Here is a 15,723-nt window from a genome sequence, read left to right on the forward strand (position 1 = left end):
GCGTCCAAATGCCTGTAATGAGTTGCATTATTGGAGTTGTGGATTTAAATCTGTTTCGTGATTTTGGCAAGTACGAGCATTTTTCCCCCCTTAATTTTCAAACGTTTCGTTCTGAGAAAAATCCATTTTTTGTTGGACTTTTCATGCCGTTAGTTTAAGCTGCTTTTTGAAGGCCTTTGCTAATTGGGTTATTCCTCTGCAGAAAGTGAACACTAATTATTATGTGAAGTATAATTTATGACATGTAAGGACAGACTGTTTGCACTCGTGTAATTAAAATATATGCTGTTGAATACTCAGATGTGCGACCAGATGTGAAGAAGCCTGAAGTATCACCTTCTTTAGTGAGTACAACCTAAATCACTGCATCAAAGGTAGAAGTTTTCACATTATACTCTTCCAGGATCCTCTCCTAACTCAAACCCCAAACTAAACAGTTGTAATGATATGTTTTGCCCCAAATGGTAAAACTGTATTAAGAATAGCATAAGAACATACCTTGTCTGTATCCCAGAAAACGGGTAAAATTAAATTGTAACGTTATATCTGCTGACCTCTTGTGGATGAGTTTACACACTACACACACACTGACCCCCTATGTGCTTGTTAGCCTTTGAAAAAATATGCTCGACAAATAAAACAGAAGAAAAGATTTCATCACAGAGCTCAAAATGTTTAATGAAAGTAGGCTGAAGGGAAATACATTTGTGTAAGTCAGGATTTATTGTGCGTTTGTTTTCCACACTCAGGCATGCTTCTTTTTTAAAGGGATAGTTCACCCAAAAATTAAAATTCTCTCATCATTTACTCACCCTCATACCATCCCAGATGTGTATGACTTTAGTTTTTCTGCAGAACACAAACGAAGATTTTTAGAAAAATATATCAGCTCTGTAGGTCCATACAGTGCAAGTGAATGGTGACCAACATTTTGAAGCTCCAAAAGCACATAAAGGCAGCATAAAAGTAATCCATTAGACTCCAGTGGTTAAATCAATGTCTTTTGAAGCAATAAACCCAAATGTAACAAATGTTTCACTATAAATCTTGACATCAGCAGTCAAGTGTAATCGAGCTTGAAATCATGATCGTGCCAAAACTGCAATGGCGAGAATTACAGTTAAAAAGGAGTTATATTTTGGTCTGTTCTCACCCAAAATCGATTGGATCACTTCTAAAGATATTGACTGAACCACTGTAGTGTAGTGAAAAAAATCATGGACATAGATTGAATCTTGACTTTGCATTGTGTGAGTCAGGATGGCTCTCATGATTTAAAGAAATGACAATGAAATTATGGTGCGAGGAAGTGTCTTTTGGCGACCTCTTGTGGTTATAAAAAGAACTACAACTGAAAATGCCATTTTGGAGTATCAGCTTTAAAATGAAATGAACAATCATACTAATTGTTCAGTATTTGTGTTCAGTTGATGTACTGTGAATATCTTAAACCACCTGCCTTGACTGATTGGGGGATACTTTCACAATGTTCTAAAATTATCACTTTTATTAGGTACACCGCTTGTAATTAAACCTTAGTTGTGCATTACCTATGAACCTAGAATGTCTGGTAAACTAAAAGTAACTTGACTTAGTGATAAACTCATACAAGTTGCATAATTTCACAATGGTTCAATTGAAATTGTATTTATGTATTTATTTATTTTGTTTGAATTTCTTTTTTATGTTGTTTGAGACTGCTAAGAATTTTACGTGATTCTAAAATGACAATTTTAGGCCTGTTGTCTGTAATTGAATCCAATTAATGTGTAATATATTATTACACATTAATGTGTAATAATATATTATGTTCATAGGTAATGCACAACTAAGATTGCATTACAAGCGGTGTACCTAATTAAAGTGCTAATTTTAGAACATTGTGAAAGTAGCACCCAATCAGTCAAGGCAGGTGTTTTAAGACATTCACAGTACATCAATTGAACAAAAAGACGGAACAATTAGTATGATTGTTCAGTTCATTTTAAAGCTGATACTCCTAATGTGGCATTTTCAGTTGTAGTTCTTTTTATAACCATTAGAGGTCGCCAGAAGGGGCGTCGCACCATAATTTCATTGTCAATTCTTTCAATCATGAGAGCACCCTGACTCACACAATGCAAAGTCAAGATCCAATCTATGTCCACAGGTGTACGATGACACTGTCATTCGCTGGCATACTACCCATACTACTCTTACTACTTCTGCCATATCTGTCTGTGGCAGAAATAGTAGTAGTATGGTATTATGCCATTCCAAACACAGCCACTGACTGACCTTAACCCTCCACACTTGATCATTAGTTATGAATCATTTCCTTGACATCATCCCGGTGCGTCTTTCCCCGGTACTCATCATTTCTGTGTTCTCAGGCCCTCTTTGATACCCATTAGTGTTAATTATAGCCGCAGGTTTGAGTTACCGTCTGCATTGCCTTAAATCCAGATTAATTGTTAATCTAGGCATGCTGTCATAGGCAGGTTAAGATCACAGTTAAGGTTAGGTGAAGAGGTGATGCAGGCGACTGGTTTAATGACTGTTTGCAGATCGGATGTACACGAGCCTATACGGCCCCCAAGGTTAAGGGTAGAATAGCAGCAATACATGATAGCCAAAGGGAATCACGCTGCAAAACGTCCAAGTGTTGCTTTGGTATCATTTCACTGGTATTAGAAACACTTAACATGCAGGGAAAAAGGGGTGAATTGACACCAGCCCCACCCCGTTTCTTTCAGTCTGCAAGCTAAGATCCCTCTCTTTTTACCTTTCTTACTTCATCATTGTGATAGTGAAGTCTGATAAGCGGTCTCTTGTGACGCATGCCATGATCCAATTTAAGACCAGAGCCATCCTCCACCAGCACTGAGAGAGAGAGAGGTCAACCATGAAGAGTAAACACATGAAAACTGTAGTTGAATAGGCATACAGTAACTCAAACTTCCCTTTCCATCAAACTATTGTGCTAAACTGCTAGCAAATGAATGTTCTAAAAACATTGTCTGGACATTCCATTTTGTTTGTAGGAATGTTAAAATCTTAAAGTTCTTAATGTAAGATGTTATTTAAACGTATTACACGGCTCTCTGGAATATTTTATTCTAGTTGGTCAATCATGGCATTCTGCGGTTAAATATTAAATGATTTTTATGCGGTTCATGTCGTACATATCGTGGCACTTTCCTGGTGAAATGAACACTAGAGGAACTAAAACAACAATGACTTTTATTCCATTTCACACAAATCATGAGTAAAACAGCAGATTATCAGTTCATAAACATGTACTTTTCACCCTGTTTCTCAAACAATGCTATCTTATGATATCAAAACTCTTTTACTTTAGTGCATAATTTGTAAGGTGATACATTTTAACTTCTGCATTACATAACCAACTACATTTACAAGGGCATACATTTACTAGCTTGTTCAAGGGCGATCAAATTGCGCGGTGCCTCAATTGATAGAGCGTTGCACTTACTGGAGTCCTGAAAAGCATGTGAGTGGAAAGTGTCATAGAAGCACCACAAAATGATATGTTTGCTTCCGCAATTGTGTCTTTCATGTCAGATTTGCTTTCTATCGAACTCTATCGGTAAGGTTTAGATTAAAGGTTTAGGGTTAAGAGGTACATTTTGTTGATTTAAAACTCGATCAAGTATTTACCTAAAAACCATATCTGTTTGGGAGGAAATAAAACTTGCTTTTAGCGCCACGCAGTGGACATTGCACCTCAGAACTGCTGCAATATGTTTAAGGGACCACATATTATTATTTTGCAAAAATGTTGCCACAGTCACTGAATATTTTAATATAATGACTGCTAAACTGTATTATTGACTGTTGACCCAGGCAACCGTTTTCCTACATTGTTCTAGTTTCATGTCTCTCATATCTTTCTCATGTAGTATATTTCTTCTCAAATAATAAAACAATTTCTCTACAAAAAAATATTTCATGCCCACTTTTATGTCGTCATTGCAAAGTAAACACCTTCAGGGTGATACAAGACCTCTCAGCTTCACGTTGGGGTCCGGTTTAACCTGTCACCGGTTTTAGTTTGCGATAACAAATGACTGACTATACATGATACCTTACATAATGTTCCTGAAAGTATTCTCTCAAATTCATCAACATTCTAGGAATATGGATTTGTAATGTTCCCGAATGTAAGTCGTGTTGTTGAATGAATAATAAAAAATCTAATGTGTTAAATACTGCTCCATTCAGAAAATACCATCTACACTGTTTGAACATTAGGGCCAATTTTCTTTTTTTAACTGTTAATTGTTCCCGCTTTCTCATGTTAAAGGTGCTGTAAGCGATATTTTTTTATGGAAAGGAATTCAAAAATGTTTCCTACTTCCTGAAAGATAGTGATGAAATAAGTGTTGTGAGATATCTCACTGGTCTCTGTGTGAGCACTAGGCTGTGTAAACAACAAACAAAAATGCGTCCGCAGGTTGCGGTCTCTGACGCTTTCTGCCTGTCAATCATTTTGCGCGTTCTTATAGTATTTTAGTTGCAGCAAATTATTGAGGCTTAATGCCTTTTTATGCCATGCTGTTCACAACAGGTGTCACTTGAGGGCGCTATTTTGCTGCTGTTGTTTTTGACAACCGCTTCTGCTCAGTGTCAGTCTCAATAAAGCTCATTTGGTATCTTTAGAGTGCAAAGAGGGGGCGTGGCTTATCCAACTGCTCAGCTTGTGGAAATTCCAGAATGGCTAAAATTGCTTACTAATTTTTAATTTGTAAAAGATCTCAAAACAATGTTGCACTTATGTGTTCTCTTAACACAGTGAGTACATTACACTCTGAACAATGGCAGACGGAGGGAGTGTTTGAAAAATAGGTGATACTAGTGGCATAAAATTTGCACACTTAAATTTTGCTTTTGAGGGTTTTTTTTTTTTTTTAAATGGCTGTCTCAATTTTCAAACATAGTGGCTTTTCAAACAGTCTACTACTATCCATTATCAAAAAAGTATTAGGAACTAGAACTATTGGCTACAGTCCAAGGCATTTGCTTGACTGGGACATTTCCTGAGATGCTACTAGTCCTTATAATCTGTCATTCTCACCTGTGGCACCCTGTACCTGCTCAGACACACTCACGTTTGCCTCTGTACACAGTGACATTTGCGTAGGATTTAACATTTGCCCTAAAATGTTGAACATAGTTTTCACAGAGAGCTTTGCATAGCACTCCCATGTTCGTATACATACAGTGGGCCTTAAAAGTATTTGGACACTTTTAGACACTTAAGCCACACTTAAAATGTGTACATTTCATTGCATTAGATTAAAAAATATCAAACCAAGTGGCATCTGAAAATATTTGACCTTTTTTTAGACTTTTTTTTAGGCATTTTAAAGGAATAGTTCACCCAAAAATGTCAATTCTCTCATAATTTACCAGATGTGTATGACTTTCTTTTTTCTGCAGAACACAAATGAAGATTATTATAGAAGAATATTTCACCTCTGTAGGTCCATATAATGCAAGTGAATGAGACCAAAACGTTGAAGCTCCAAAAAGCACATAAAGGCAGCATAAAATTAATCCATATGACTCCAGTGGTTTAATCTATGTCTTCTGAAGCGATCCAGTTGGTTTTGGGTCAGAACAGAACTAAATGTAACTCATTCTACTCTACATCGTCTCTAGGCACGATTATGATATTAAGCTTGATTACACTTACTTGTGCATGCATGCATAGAGCGCTAGATGGTGCTTGGAAGTGTTATTGAAATCATGATCACCAAGGAGACTGCAGATGTCAAGATTTATAGTGAAAAATTATTTACATTTTGGTCTGTTCTTAACAAAACTGATTGGATCACTTCAGAAGACATGGATTAAACCACTAGAGTCTTATGGATTACTTTTTATGCTGCCTTTATCTGCTTTTTGGAGTATCAAAGTTTTGTCACTATTAACTTGCATCGTATGGACCTACAGAGCTGAGATATTCTTCTAAAAATCTTTGTTTGTGTTCTGCAGAAGAAAGAAAGTCATACGCATCTTGGATGGCATGAAGGGTGAGTAAATGATGAGTGAATTTTCATTTTTGGATGAACTATTCCTTTAATACATTTTTAAGTGTGGATAAAGTTTCTGAATACTTTTTGGGACCACTGTATGGGTGTAACTTTGCATGTGTGCAGTGTGATTGCCTCCACTGATGTTCTCAGGAGGTATGTGTTTTTCTGCATGTATGAAAACTGATATTGACACTGTTGATGCATTATCCTGAATACAGCTCATCAGTGGGTGAATGTCTGTTGTGGGAGAGGAAGAAGCAGAGATGGAGACTGCGGTGGAGACGTTCAGAATGTGAGGTAAGCTGAGGTGTCTGTCAGGACTGGTCCAGACTGCCTGGCAAGATAACAGTGACATGAAGCACTACAATTACCAGCTAGGCCCAGTTAGGCAACACCACTACATCAAAGCTGCCACAACAGCCTCAGCCATGGCCAAAAGACTGACACAGTACTGGCCACTGTTTGTTGTGGGGAGGAAAACAAGATATATAAACAAAACCATACGGGCATTATGTATGTCTAATGATTAAGTTATTGGTAGAATATTATCTCTGCACTTCACATCTATTAATGCTAAGACCCCTTGCACACCGCTTTCAAAAGCCAACATATTTGGTGCAAGTCTTGTGCAACTTACATTTTTATTTATAAATTGATGCTTTTCAAGACATTTGGAAGTGTTTTGTGGCTATACTGGAATTTAGTCTTGGGCAAAAAAGAAAAATGCCTTGCATAATTTGCTGACACATAGACCACAAAGTCCTGTGTGTCTTTGATATGTTGCAGATGGGTCATTTGAAAAGACCAATATATTCCACATTCATGCAAAGAGAGCTACTTCGTAGATATTTCCAAGGACTTTCAGAATGTGGTCACCACTGGCGTTTAGGAGAACAGCTTACACAGGCTCCTCAGTTTTTGGTAATGCTGCAGAATAAAAGTATATAAAATATGTGTTTAAGGATGCAAAATTAGTTCAGAAAATAAGTAAAGTCAGCAGCAAAACAAATAGCTCTACATAAAAACATGGCAACAATGGAAAAAATGTCAGACATCTAAATCTTTCTATACATGGGCTTTCTATCATGCACAACATGCTTGAACTTGTTCAGTCCTTATGATACAACCACAGATAGGTTTGTGACAACTGTCCTGCGGATAATGTCTTTGCCATTTGAGATGCATTGCATGTAATTGTCCTCTAGATCTTAGTGAATGATATAAGTCTAACTCTGTTTGTCTTAATAAGTCATTCGAGTTGAAAGCCCCCTAAAAACTTGATACAAGAACATTTGTTTTGCCAAAGTAAAATAAGACACCATACAACCAGCTGCTATGTAATATGACCCAGTATATGCTTATATCACTGGAATTAAAGATATCATCCATAATTGATTAAACTTCACTGTCTTGACCTAAGTAATTAGCTCTGAGCTTAAAAAAAAAAAAAAAAACAGAGTAAGTAAAGGAACAGTTCCCCCAAAACTTGAAATTCTGTAATGACTTACTCTTTTATGCAGAATACAAAAGGAAAAACGCAATTTTCCATAGACATACGATTTGAAATTTCTGTAATTTTTATGTGAAAATCTTGCAACTTCATGAGCGCTATGAGAGAAGCTCGGTCACAGTGCCTTACATGTTCGTGCAAGAACCTGCATTGTTTAAAATTAAAAACACTACTTCGGGTGCTTTTTTAAGCTTTACCAACTGCCATTGTATTGGGAAGATGGACCGGGATATTCATTACATTTTTGTATTCCGTATAAGCAATGTTGGGGGTAATTGGATTACAAAGCAATCTTTTAGGCACAAAAAGTAGTGTAACTAATTTTAATTACAATACTTGGGTTACAAATATTTCTAAAAAAATTATTCATGTGTTATAACAATAAAATGTGAATTCATATGTTCATATGTATGTCTGTTAGCATTTCTGTGACGGCTGATGGGTTTACGACAATGAACAAGGAGAAAATAGACATTATTTTGAATTTGTTGAGCAGAAAACCAAAACATTTTTGTGACAAGTGTTTAAGAAAGTAACTTAAAAGTAGAGTAATTAGTAATGTGACTACATTTTCAATGTAATCAGTAAAGTAATCTTATTATTATTTTAGAGAAAGTACGTTTAGTTAGTAATTTGTAGTGGATTACTTTTTTAAGTAACTTACCCAGCACTGCATATAAGAAAGAAAGTCATACAGGTTTGGAACTATATGAGAGTGAGTAAATGATTACAGAATTCTCAATTTTTGGTAAAATATTCCTTTAAATATTGTAGTAACACAAACACTTCCAGTAATACCATGTATTTTTTAAAGCCCTCTGTCCTAACACCTCTGTTTGTGATAGATCATTGTTTGTCCTTGACAGGTAGTAAAGTAAACATGGCTAGTTGTAGATCAGGTCAAACAGGCTGAGCCGGAAGTGAGCAACTAGTCCAGGATGTGCCCTAACTAGCACCTTTGCAATATTTACACACACATATGCTAATACCTATTCCATGGTTTACAGTAAATAGCTCAGTCAATGGCTACTATTGAGCAATCAATGTTGTAACTGTTTTAAGTACGTTCTGCTTTACTGGGAAAAAAATTATTTTGCCAAATGGAAGCCCAAAGATTCAATCTGTACATGCAAAAGTATGTGTATTGTTTCCAGATAAGATAAGATTGTGCTGTTTGACAGAAACATGTATGTTTGCTGGTCAAGATGACTTTAGTTTTTTAACACTGAAAGGTGTTTTAAGCAATAAAATTACAGATATCACTGAAATAGGTGTCCTGAGAAATCAAACCAGTCTTTGAATCCGCCCTAGGCTCTTTAAACAACAAAAAAGTATTAGGGGGGTGGCAGGCCCCTTTTTAGCCAATCAGAAATGCTCTCTGTCTGGCAATAATGTTTTGTATGTTCATGATTGCTGACATTGGGTTGGCTGATATGTCTTCGGATGTGGTTGATGTTAGCAAAAAGGTGGAATTTAGCAAAACAGCTGAAATCAAAAACTTTTGTATGTTAATCAGAGTGATAGCTAATGCTATGTGTCATAATAAAAGCATTTTATTCACAGATGTGTCTTCAAAATGATCAATGGTTGTGCATGCAGAATTGCTGTTGAAATTAGCATGTAATCACAGCAGGCTACAAACATGTCAGGCAAATGTACAGAGGTCAGTTGCTCGTTTATTATAATTAAGAAGATACACGTTGATTATTAAATAAAAATAGGCTTAAAAAATAGATGCAAAGAAAGAGACAAACCAAGTAATGCTTTCTCTCAACTGTTTAGGGTATTTAAAATTTCTACATAATATAGGAACTTCATGAATGCATTATGTAAGTATAAATACTTCAACATCTTTTCATCAGGTCATTGTTCAAAATGTGGATTCATAACTGTATTGCACAGCTCTCTGGATTTTTTTCTTTCTTTTTGGTTATATGCGGCATTCTGCGGTCAAATGTTTTTGTATAATGACCGCTAAACTGTAAAACCGATGAAGTCCCAGACAAGATTTTAATATGTCCATTAATTAATTAATTTGGTAAGTCATGTAATAAGCAGGATAATGTAAAGTTAGCCATTCATTATTGCAAAATAAAGCCCTTCAGGGTGATGATACCCTAAAGAGTGAAGTCCTGATCACCCTGTTGGTGTTTATTTTGTGAAAATGACCGACTGACTGTACATAAACCCATTTCGTTAAACACAATTATTGTTCTCTTTTCCTCTATGCATCCATTGCTTATACTCATAACAAAGTTTGATGCCAAACAACAGCTCTTGCGTAGCTGTGTATAATGTTACCAGTCGAGTACCCTTATTTGAAAAAGAAGGCAGCCGTCCAAGTACCTGAAAGATTTCTGAACACCTTAAAGTCAAGAACTTCTCATTAACTTAAAAATAATTCAGCATTAGATAAACCAGCTCCTGGCACTACGCTGGTACTGTATGTTTTTCTGTCAAACCCGCAAGTCTTTGGGATTTGACAGTTTTTGCATTGAAAGTAATAAACAGCTTTGGTTGAATTATAAAAGCGGAGAAACCTCCTCTAGGAGCTAGGTTTGTCAGTCCTGATAAAAGAAATGGATGAAACTATGATCTCACTCCATTGTGCTCAACCCACTAATACTTTTCTTCCCTTAGCCTTCTTTCTCTTTTTTAGTCTTCTCTCTTTACTCTTTCTTTTCCTCTGTGGCTCCATCACTCTTGCTGTCGCCCTTGTTTTTGGGCGCCGGGCTGTCGAGAAAGAAGTCGTTACAGGCTACGGTCAGCGCGCCCATGAGGATGATGAACTCGGTGAAGTCCACCTCGCCGTCGTTATTGGAATCCAGATCGTTCATCACTCGTTCCACCGCATCTTTATCTTGAGCATTCTGTGTGGGAACAAAAGTTGACAAACTTTAATGAAAAGTTTAATTTCTACCCAAAATGTTTCAGTAAAATCAAATTGGTGCCACATTTGCACTTTGTCTACCACTTAAAAAGTTAGTTGTAAAAAAAATTAGTTGCAACTCTGAAAACTCAATAAGAAATAAAAATAAAACAAAATAAGAAATGATTGTGAATTAAGTTAAATGGATGGAAACAAAGATATTGTACATGATGAATTGAATGAATTGCGACATAATGATGAATACATTTCTTAAGAAGGAACTTTGTAAATTAATGTCAGAGGAAATTGCCTGGAGCTGGATTCATATCCAAAGCCAGTGTATGTACATAAATGCAGGCTCACTATGAATCTGTAAACCATTATCAAGTGGGCATTTGTGTAACTTAAATGCAAATCTGAGCTTGTGATACATGTTGTGTCACATTCGTTTTGGCTGAGAGGTATTTCTATAAACTCTTTGTATGCAAAAGTGCTGAGGCATTCAGAAATGCTTTGTCAAGCACACTGAGAATTTAGGCATGTTTGCATATGTCCCAAAGCAAATTGTGGAACCATTGCACTGTTTAAAAGTATGCATTAGGAAATGCACAAAATAAATCTTTTTCTATGAGTATGTGTACCAACAATCAAAATGAGGCTTTGTCTCTTAATTAAAGGGATAGTTCACCTAAAAATTAAAATTCTCTCAACATTTACTCACCCTCATGCCATCCCAGATGTGTATGACTTTCTTTCTTCTGCTGAACACAAAGAAAGATAGAAGAATATTTTAGCTTTGTAGGTCCATACAGTGCAAGTGAATGGTGGCCAGAACTGAAGCTCCAAAAAGCACATAAAGGCAGCAGAAAAGTAATCCATAAAGACTTCAGTGGTTTAATCCATGTTTTCAGAAGCAATATGATAGGTGTGGGTGAAAAAACAGATCAAAATTGATGTCCTATTTTACTATAAATTCTGCTCCCTGCCCAGTAGGTGGCGATATGCATGAAGAAAGATCTGTTCTCACCCACACCTATCATATCGCTTCTGAACAAATGGATTTAACCACTGGAGTCGTAAGGATTCTTTTATGCTGCCTTTATGTGCTTTTTGGAGCTTCAGAAGCCACCATTTATTTGCATTTAATGGACATACAGAGCTGAAATATTCTTCTAAAAATCTTTGTGTTCTGCTGAAGAAAGAAAGTCACACATCTGGGATGTCATGAGGGTAAGTAAATGATGAGAGAATTTTCATTTTTAGTTGAACTATCCCTTTAAATTCAACATGAAATGGAATTTTTCAGCCCGGTTTACTTCCGTAATGTGTTGTATTTCCGACTGAAAGAGAGTATTTTTTAGAGAAAACAAATTGGTTGGATCATGAAAAGTGGTTGGAGGAAAGGGGTTGAAAAATAAGAGGGCTTGATGAAAATTAATGAAAGAGTTTTTGGAGGCAGAGCAGGATAAAAGATTACGAAGACAAAACATTTTTTTCTTTGGAATGACATCCACCAATGAAACATTCACATCAAGACCAGGAACAAGAATTAAGAAAGTAGATAGAGTCATGTTGACTTCACAGTACAGGAGCTTAGCTGAAAACATAAAAATTGCAAATTCGAATCTGATCAATTTCACCTGCAGGTTGTTCCGATAAGATAGTTACTACAAGTTGTAGTCTACAACTAGTGCATTACAAGTTGATGTGGAATAATGATAGTTTTAAATATGTGTATGCTCTTTTCTCACCCCTAGATAATTTCCCAGCTCCTCCGTCAGCAGTTCCCTCAGTTCCCCTCGGCTGAGTGTGTACTTGTCTCCTTCCTTCCCGGAATACTTGTGGAAGGTCTTGATGAGCATCTGCATCGCGCTTTCCAAATTGGAGCTTGGTTCTTTGGACATGCTGTGAAGTGGTCAACAAAGGTATAAGGTTAGATACAACGATATGATGCGCCCCTCTCTAGACCCAGCTATATGTATAGTCACATGACTAGCATGGGCAGAGCTTTTGGCTCAATTAATTGTGGCACAAACAACATGATTTTGTTTATGGGTGAAAAGAATTGCTTAAAATGTAGAACCAGTTTGTTTAAGATTAAGATTAGAAGGTTCTCATTAGGGGTTTGTCACTCAAAAAGCAACATTCTTACATATCACACTTTGAGCGTGGCATCTTGGATCTTCTCTCTCCAGGTTCAGCAAGCTACTGCATATGTATGGAAACAAACACTGTGATTGATAATGTGCAACACAAGAAGAGAAATACTTTTGAACAGATTTGGCAAATAAGTAGTCAGCACAAACCGCTGGAGGCCTAATCAATGCAAGGGTGAGGTTTTCCTTTGTGCAAAGCCTTTTTGACTTTCTGGACACCAGTTTTACACATTTAGTCAAAACATAATTTTATGTCAAAGATATTAAAAACGTATCTTTTCTTTTGCAAATCTTTTCTTACTCTTACTTTGCTTTTCCTGGACACCAGTTTTATAGTCAATTATTATGTCAAACACACAGGGTGGTTACTTTATATAGGTTACTTTAAATTTGGCACTTAATCACCCTGATCCAACTGATGATTATATACATTTTTAGTGTTATACAACTCTAGTTTTCTGGCTTTCAATGATTCAGACAGCTGATTAGTTGCTTGTGAAATTTTCCCTGCTCACAACCAAATCATCTACTACATGTTACTCATGTAACAGGGATCTCATGAGCAACAGCCGCATCTCTCAAATTGAAACCGCAAGTGAAACATAAAACTGTCAAAATGAAGATAAACTATGGGCAAGTTCCCCAGGGAAACTTTGGCAAAGTAATCCGAAGCTTCCTTGAAGACACACAAACGTATACACATACACATACCTGAAAATATCAATTTAAGAACAACCGTTTGTTAACTTTCAGGATAGAGGCCAAAATTAAGTGGACAAATGGAAAATGTAGTGTAAATTTCTTTCTTTCTGTAAGTATAAATGTAACATATTAATATTAATATCAATACAGAATTAAAGCAAAATTCTAACAGTTGTTAGACAAGCAGATAGGTAATGCTTTATAATAAGGTTGTACTTGTTTTCACCAGTTAACGCAATAGTTAACATTAACTAACAATGAACTATACTTTTACTGCATTAAAAATGAAAACATAATAATAATAATAATAATAATAATAATAATTAACATTAGTTAATGCATTATGAACTAACATTAAAAAACAATGAACAGTAGGGTTTTGATCAATAAAAATAAATTCTGTGAAATATCATTGTTTATTGTTAATTAAGGATAATGCATTAACTAATGTTAACCAATAGAACCTTATTGTAAAGTTTTACCAAGAGCTAATTTATTTAACAAATAATTGCCATTATCTTTTACACATAAAAATTACAGCTGTTGGAAAAGATGGAATTAGATGATTAGTTTAATTACTTTTTGATCTGTTCTAAAGTAAAAAAACAATGTAATACAATCAAGTACATGTTAAAATGCAAAAAATAAATAAAAATACAATACATGTTAAAATGTAAATAATTTGATGGCACACTTTTTTCTATTTATTTACTGCAACATAACTGAATTAAGGAATTCTATCAATAATTTAACTCAGGTCCTTATTTGAAGTACTACACCATCTAATTTAACTAATTAATTAACCTAAGAGAGGACCTAATTAGGAAGCTCAAATGGTGACATGCAGATTTGGAACAAAAACCAGTGAATGCTGGGGGCCCCAAGTACTAAAACCATTTACCACTATTCATGAAGTAGAAACTTAACTATAAAGTACAAAATTGTTTGATATAGTGAAGTCATGAAGTTCCAAAGGAGACATTATTGGAAATAGAGACAATTTTTGAGGAATTTAAGGTTATTTAGAAAAGCACACAAAGCAATAATCTTTATAAACATGAGACAAACATGAAAAAACTAAGGTGAAAAATACTTAGGTGAAATTATGGCACAATTTAGAAGGACATAGAAGGAAACAGAAGGACATCTTAATTAGCAGTATCAGAATAGAATTGACACTATATGATGCTATGGCAACCGAGATGAGAACAGTAATGAAACTGACCACTCTTTGACTTGTAATGAGGATGCATTTGTTTACGTGATAAAAATGCCTTTTTATTGTAAATCTAACCAACTGGGTGATGTAGACCCAATAAGGATGTTAATATAATCTGGAAAACCCTTTTTACATTAGTCAGAGTCAAGGGTTTAACCACTTATTCAGGCTAGTTGGGTACCAAATATAGTAAGGTGAATACATGTGAAGTGGGACACTTAAGTTTTTAATATTCAAATTTATTTCCTCTATATAATGTAGTATAGATATATTTAGCTATTTTAAATGGTATTGTGTGAGGGGGCTAAGCAATTTGGACCAAATTTTAAAATTACAACATCAAAATGTGTCCCATTTTACTGTATTCACTCTAACTTAAGAAGAAACCACTGAAAACCCCATTTCAGTGGTCGACCACTGATCGGAATATTTAAAGATTACAACATAGAAGGCTAAAAACATGATTATGTCCTTAAACAGCTAATAAAATTCAGGTTGTAGAATCTTTAACTTTATAAAAGCAGCATTTAAATTTTACATTTAGCAGACTCTTTTATCCAAAGCGACTTACAAATGAGGAAAACTAGGCCTAGAACAAAAGCGACAAAAGCAAGAGGTACAGTAACATGAGAAGTTACGCAATACCAACTTCCAGAATTTCTCAGAAAATACAAAAGTTTAAGCTATAGTACAGAGATATAGGTGTCACATTGTGAGACAAAAGAAACTAGGTATTCAACTATGGAGGTATTCACCTAAACAATAAAGTCTAGATGTTCAAGGTTATAACTAGCTTTTGAGAAGAAGTAATAGTAGCATTAATCTACGGACAGATATCTGAATAAGACTTGAAAAAAGAGATATCAATGTATACTCCAATTCAGAAGAGCATTCATAACTTTATGCCCAGAGAGAAAGTTAGTCCTTTCTCTCGTCTGAGATATCCGTCTTACCTGAATGCCTATGGAGAGCTTCCTTTGTCTGTAATGAAGCACAAGAGACAGTGACAGACAGCCAGTGAGCTAAGAAAAAGATGAGGAGAGAGAAAGAACCTTAGGGGTTTAAATATCACTCACTCCCCCCTCCTTCCCCGAGAACATCTCCCTCATCTTCAGTTTCTTCAGCTCTCCTCCATCACCCCTCCTGTACTTGCCTCCTTTAGTTCACCAATATAATATATAAGGGCCATTTGACCCCGTTATGCCAGTTGAATTGATACAAGAAGA

General features: G+C 35.6%; 1 protein-coding gene and 1 long non-coding RNA gene across 2 annotated transcripts; one reads left to right on the forward strand and one right to left on the reverse strand.

Moving 5' to 3' along the window:
- Positions 1–205: 205 nt before the first annotated feature.
- LOC127425658 (uncharacterized) lies at positions 206–13,263 on the forward strand. The gene is made up of 4 exons (XR_007894647.1): positions 206–344; positions 6,260–6,338; positions 12,178–12,345; positions 12,616–13,263. It is a non-coding gene; the product is annotated as an uncharacterized LOC127425658 (long non-coding RNA).
- Positions 9,198–15,657, reverse strand: LOC127425646 (protein S100-A1-like). The gene is made up of 4 exons (XM_051671841.1): positions 15,451–15,657; positions 12,573–12,628; positions 12,172–12,325; positions 9,198–10,421 (listed from the first exon to the last, which is right to left on the reverse strand). Exons 2-4 carry the CDS (start codon positions 12,593–12,595, stop codon positions 10,221–10,223), a joined length of 378 nt encoding a protein of 125 aa, XP_051527801.1. The 5' UTR covers positions 12,596–12,628; positions 15,451–15,657; the 3' UTR covers positions 9,198–10,220.
- Between the last annotated feature and the right edge of the window lie 66 nt (positions 15,658–15,723).

This window comes from Myxocyprinus asiaticus, chromosome 34 (genome assembly GCF_019703515.2).
Source record: "Myxocyprinus asiaticus isolate MX2 ecotype Aquarium Trade chromosome 34, UBuf_Myxa_2, whole genome shotgun sequence".
NCBI classification, from domain to species: domain Eukaryota; kingdom Metazoa; phylum Chordata; class Actinopteri; order Cypriniformes; family Catostomidae; genus Myxocyprinus; species Myxocyprinus asiaticus.

What these genes read in the sequence shown, in the direction of transcription:
- LOC127425646 (XM_051671841.1), bottom strand. Translation starts at nt 12,595, where the DNA reads ATGCCACGCTCAAAGTGTGATAT. An exon ending in CCACGCTCAAAGTGTGATAT is followed by an intron (nt 12,326 to 12,572) that starts GTAAGAATGTTG and finishes ACCACTTCACAG; the next exon opens with CATGTCCAAAGAACCAAGCT. An exon ending in AGCTGGGAAATTATCTAGGG is followed by an intron (nt 10,422 to 12,171) that starts GTGAGAAAAGAG and finishes GTTCCCACACAG; the next exon opens with AATGCTCAAGATAAAGATGC.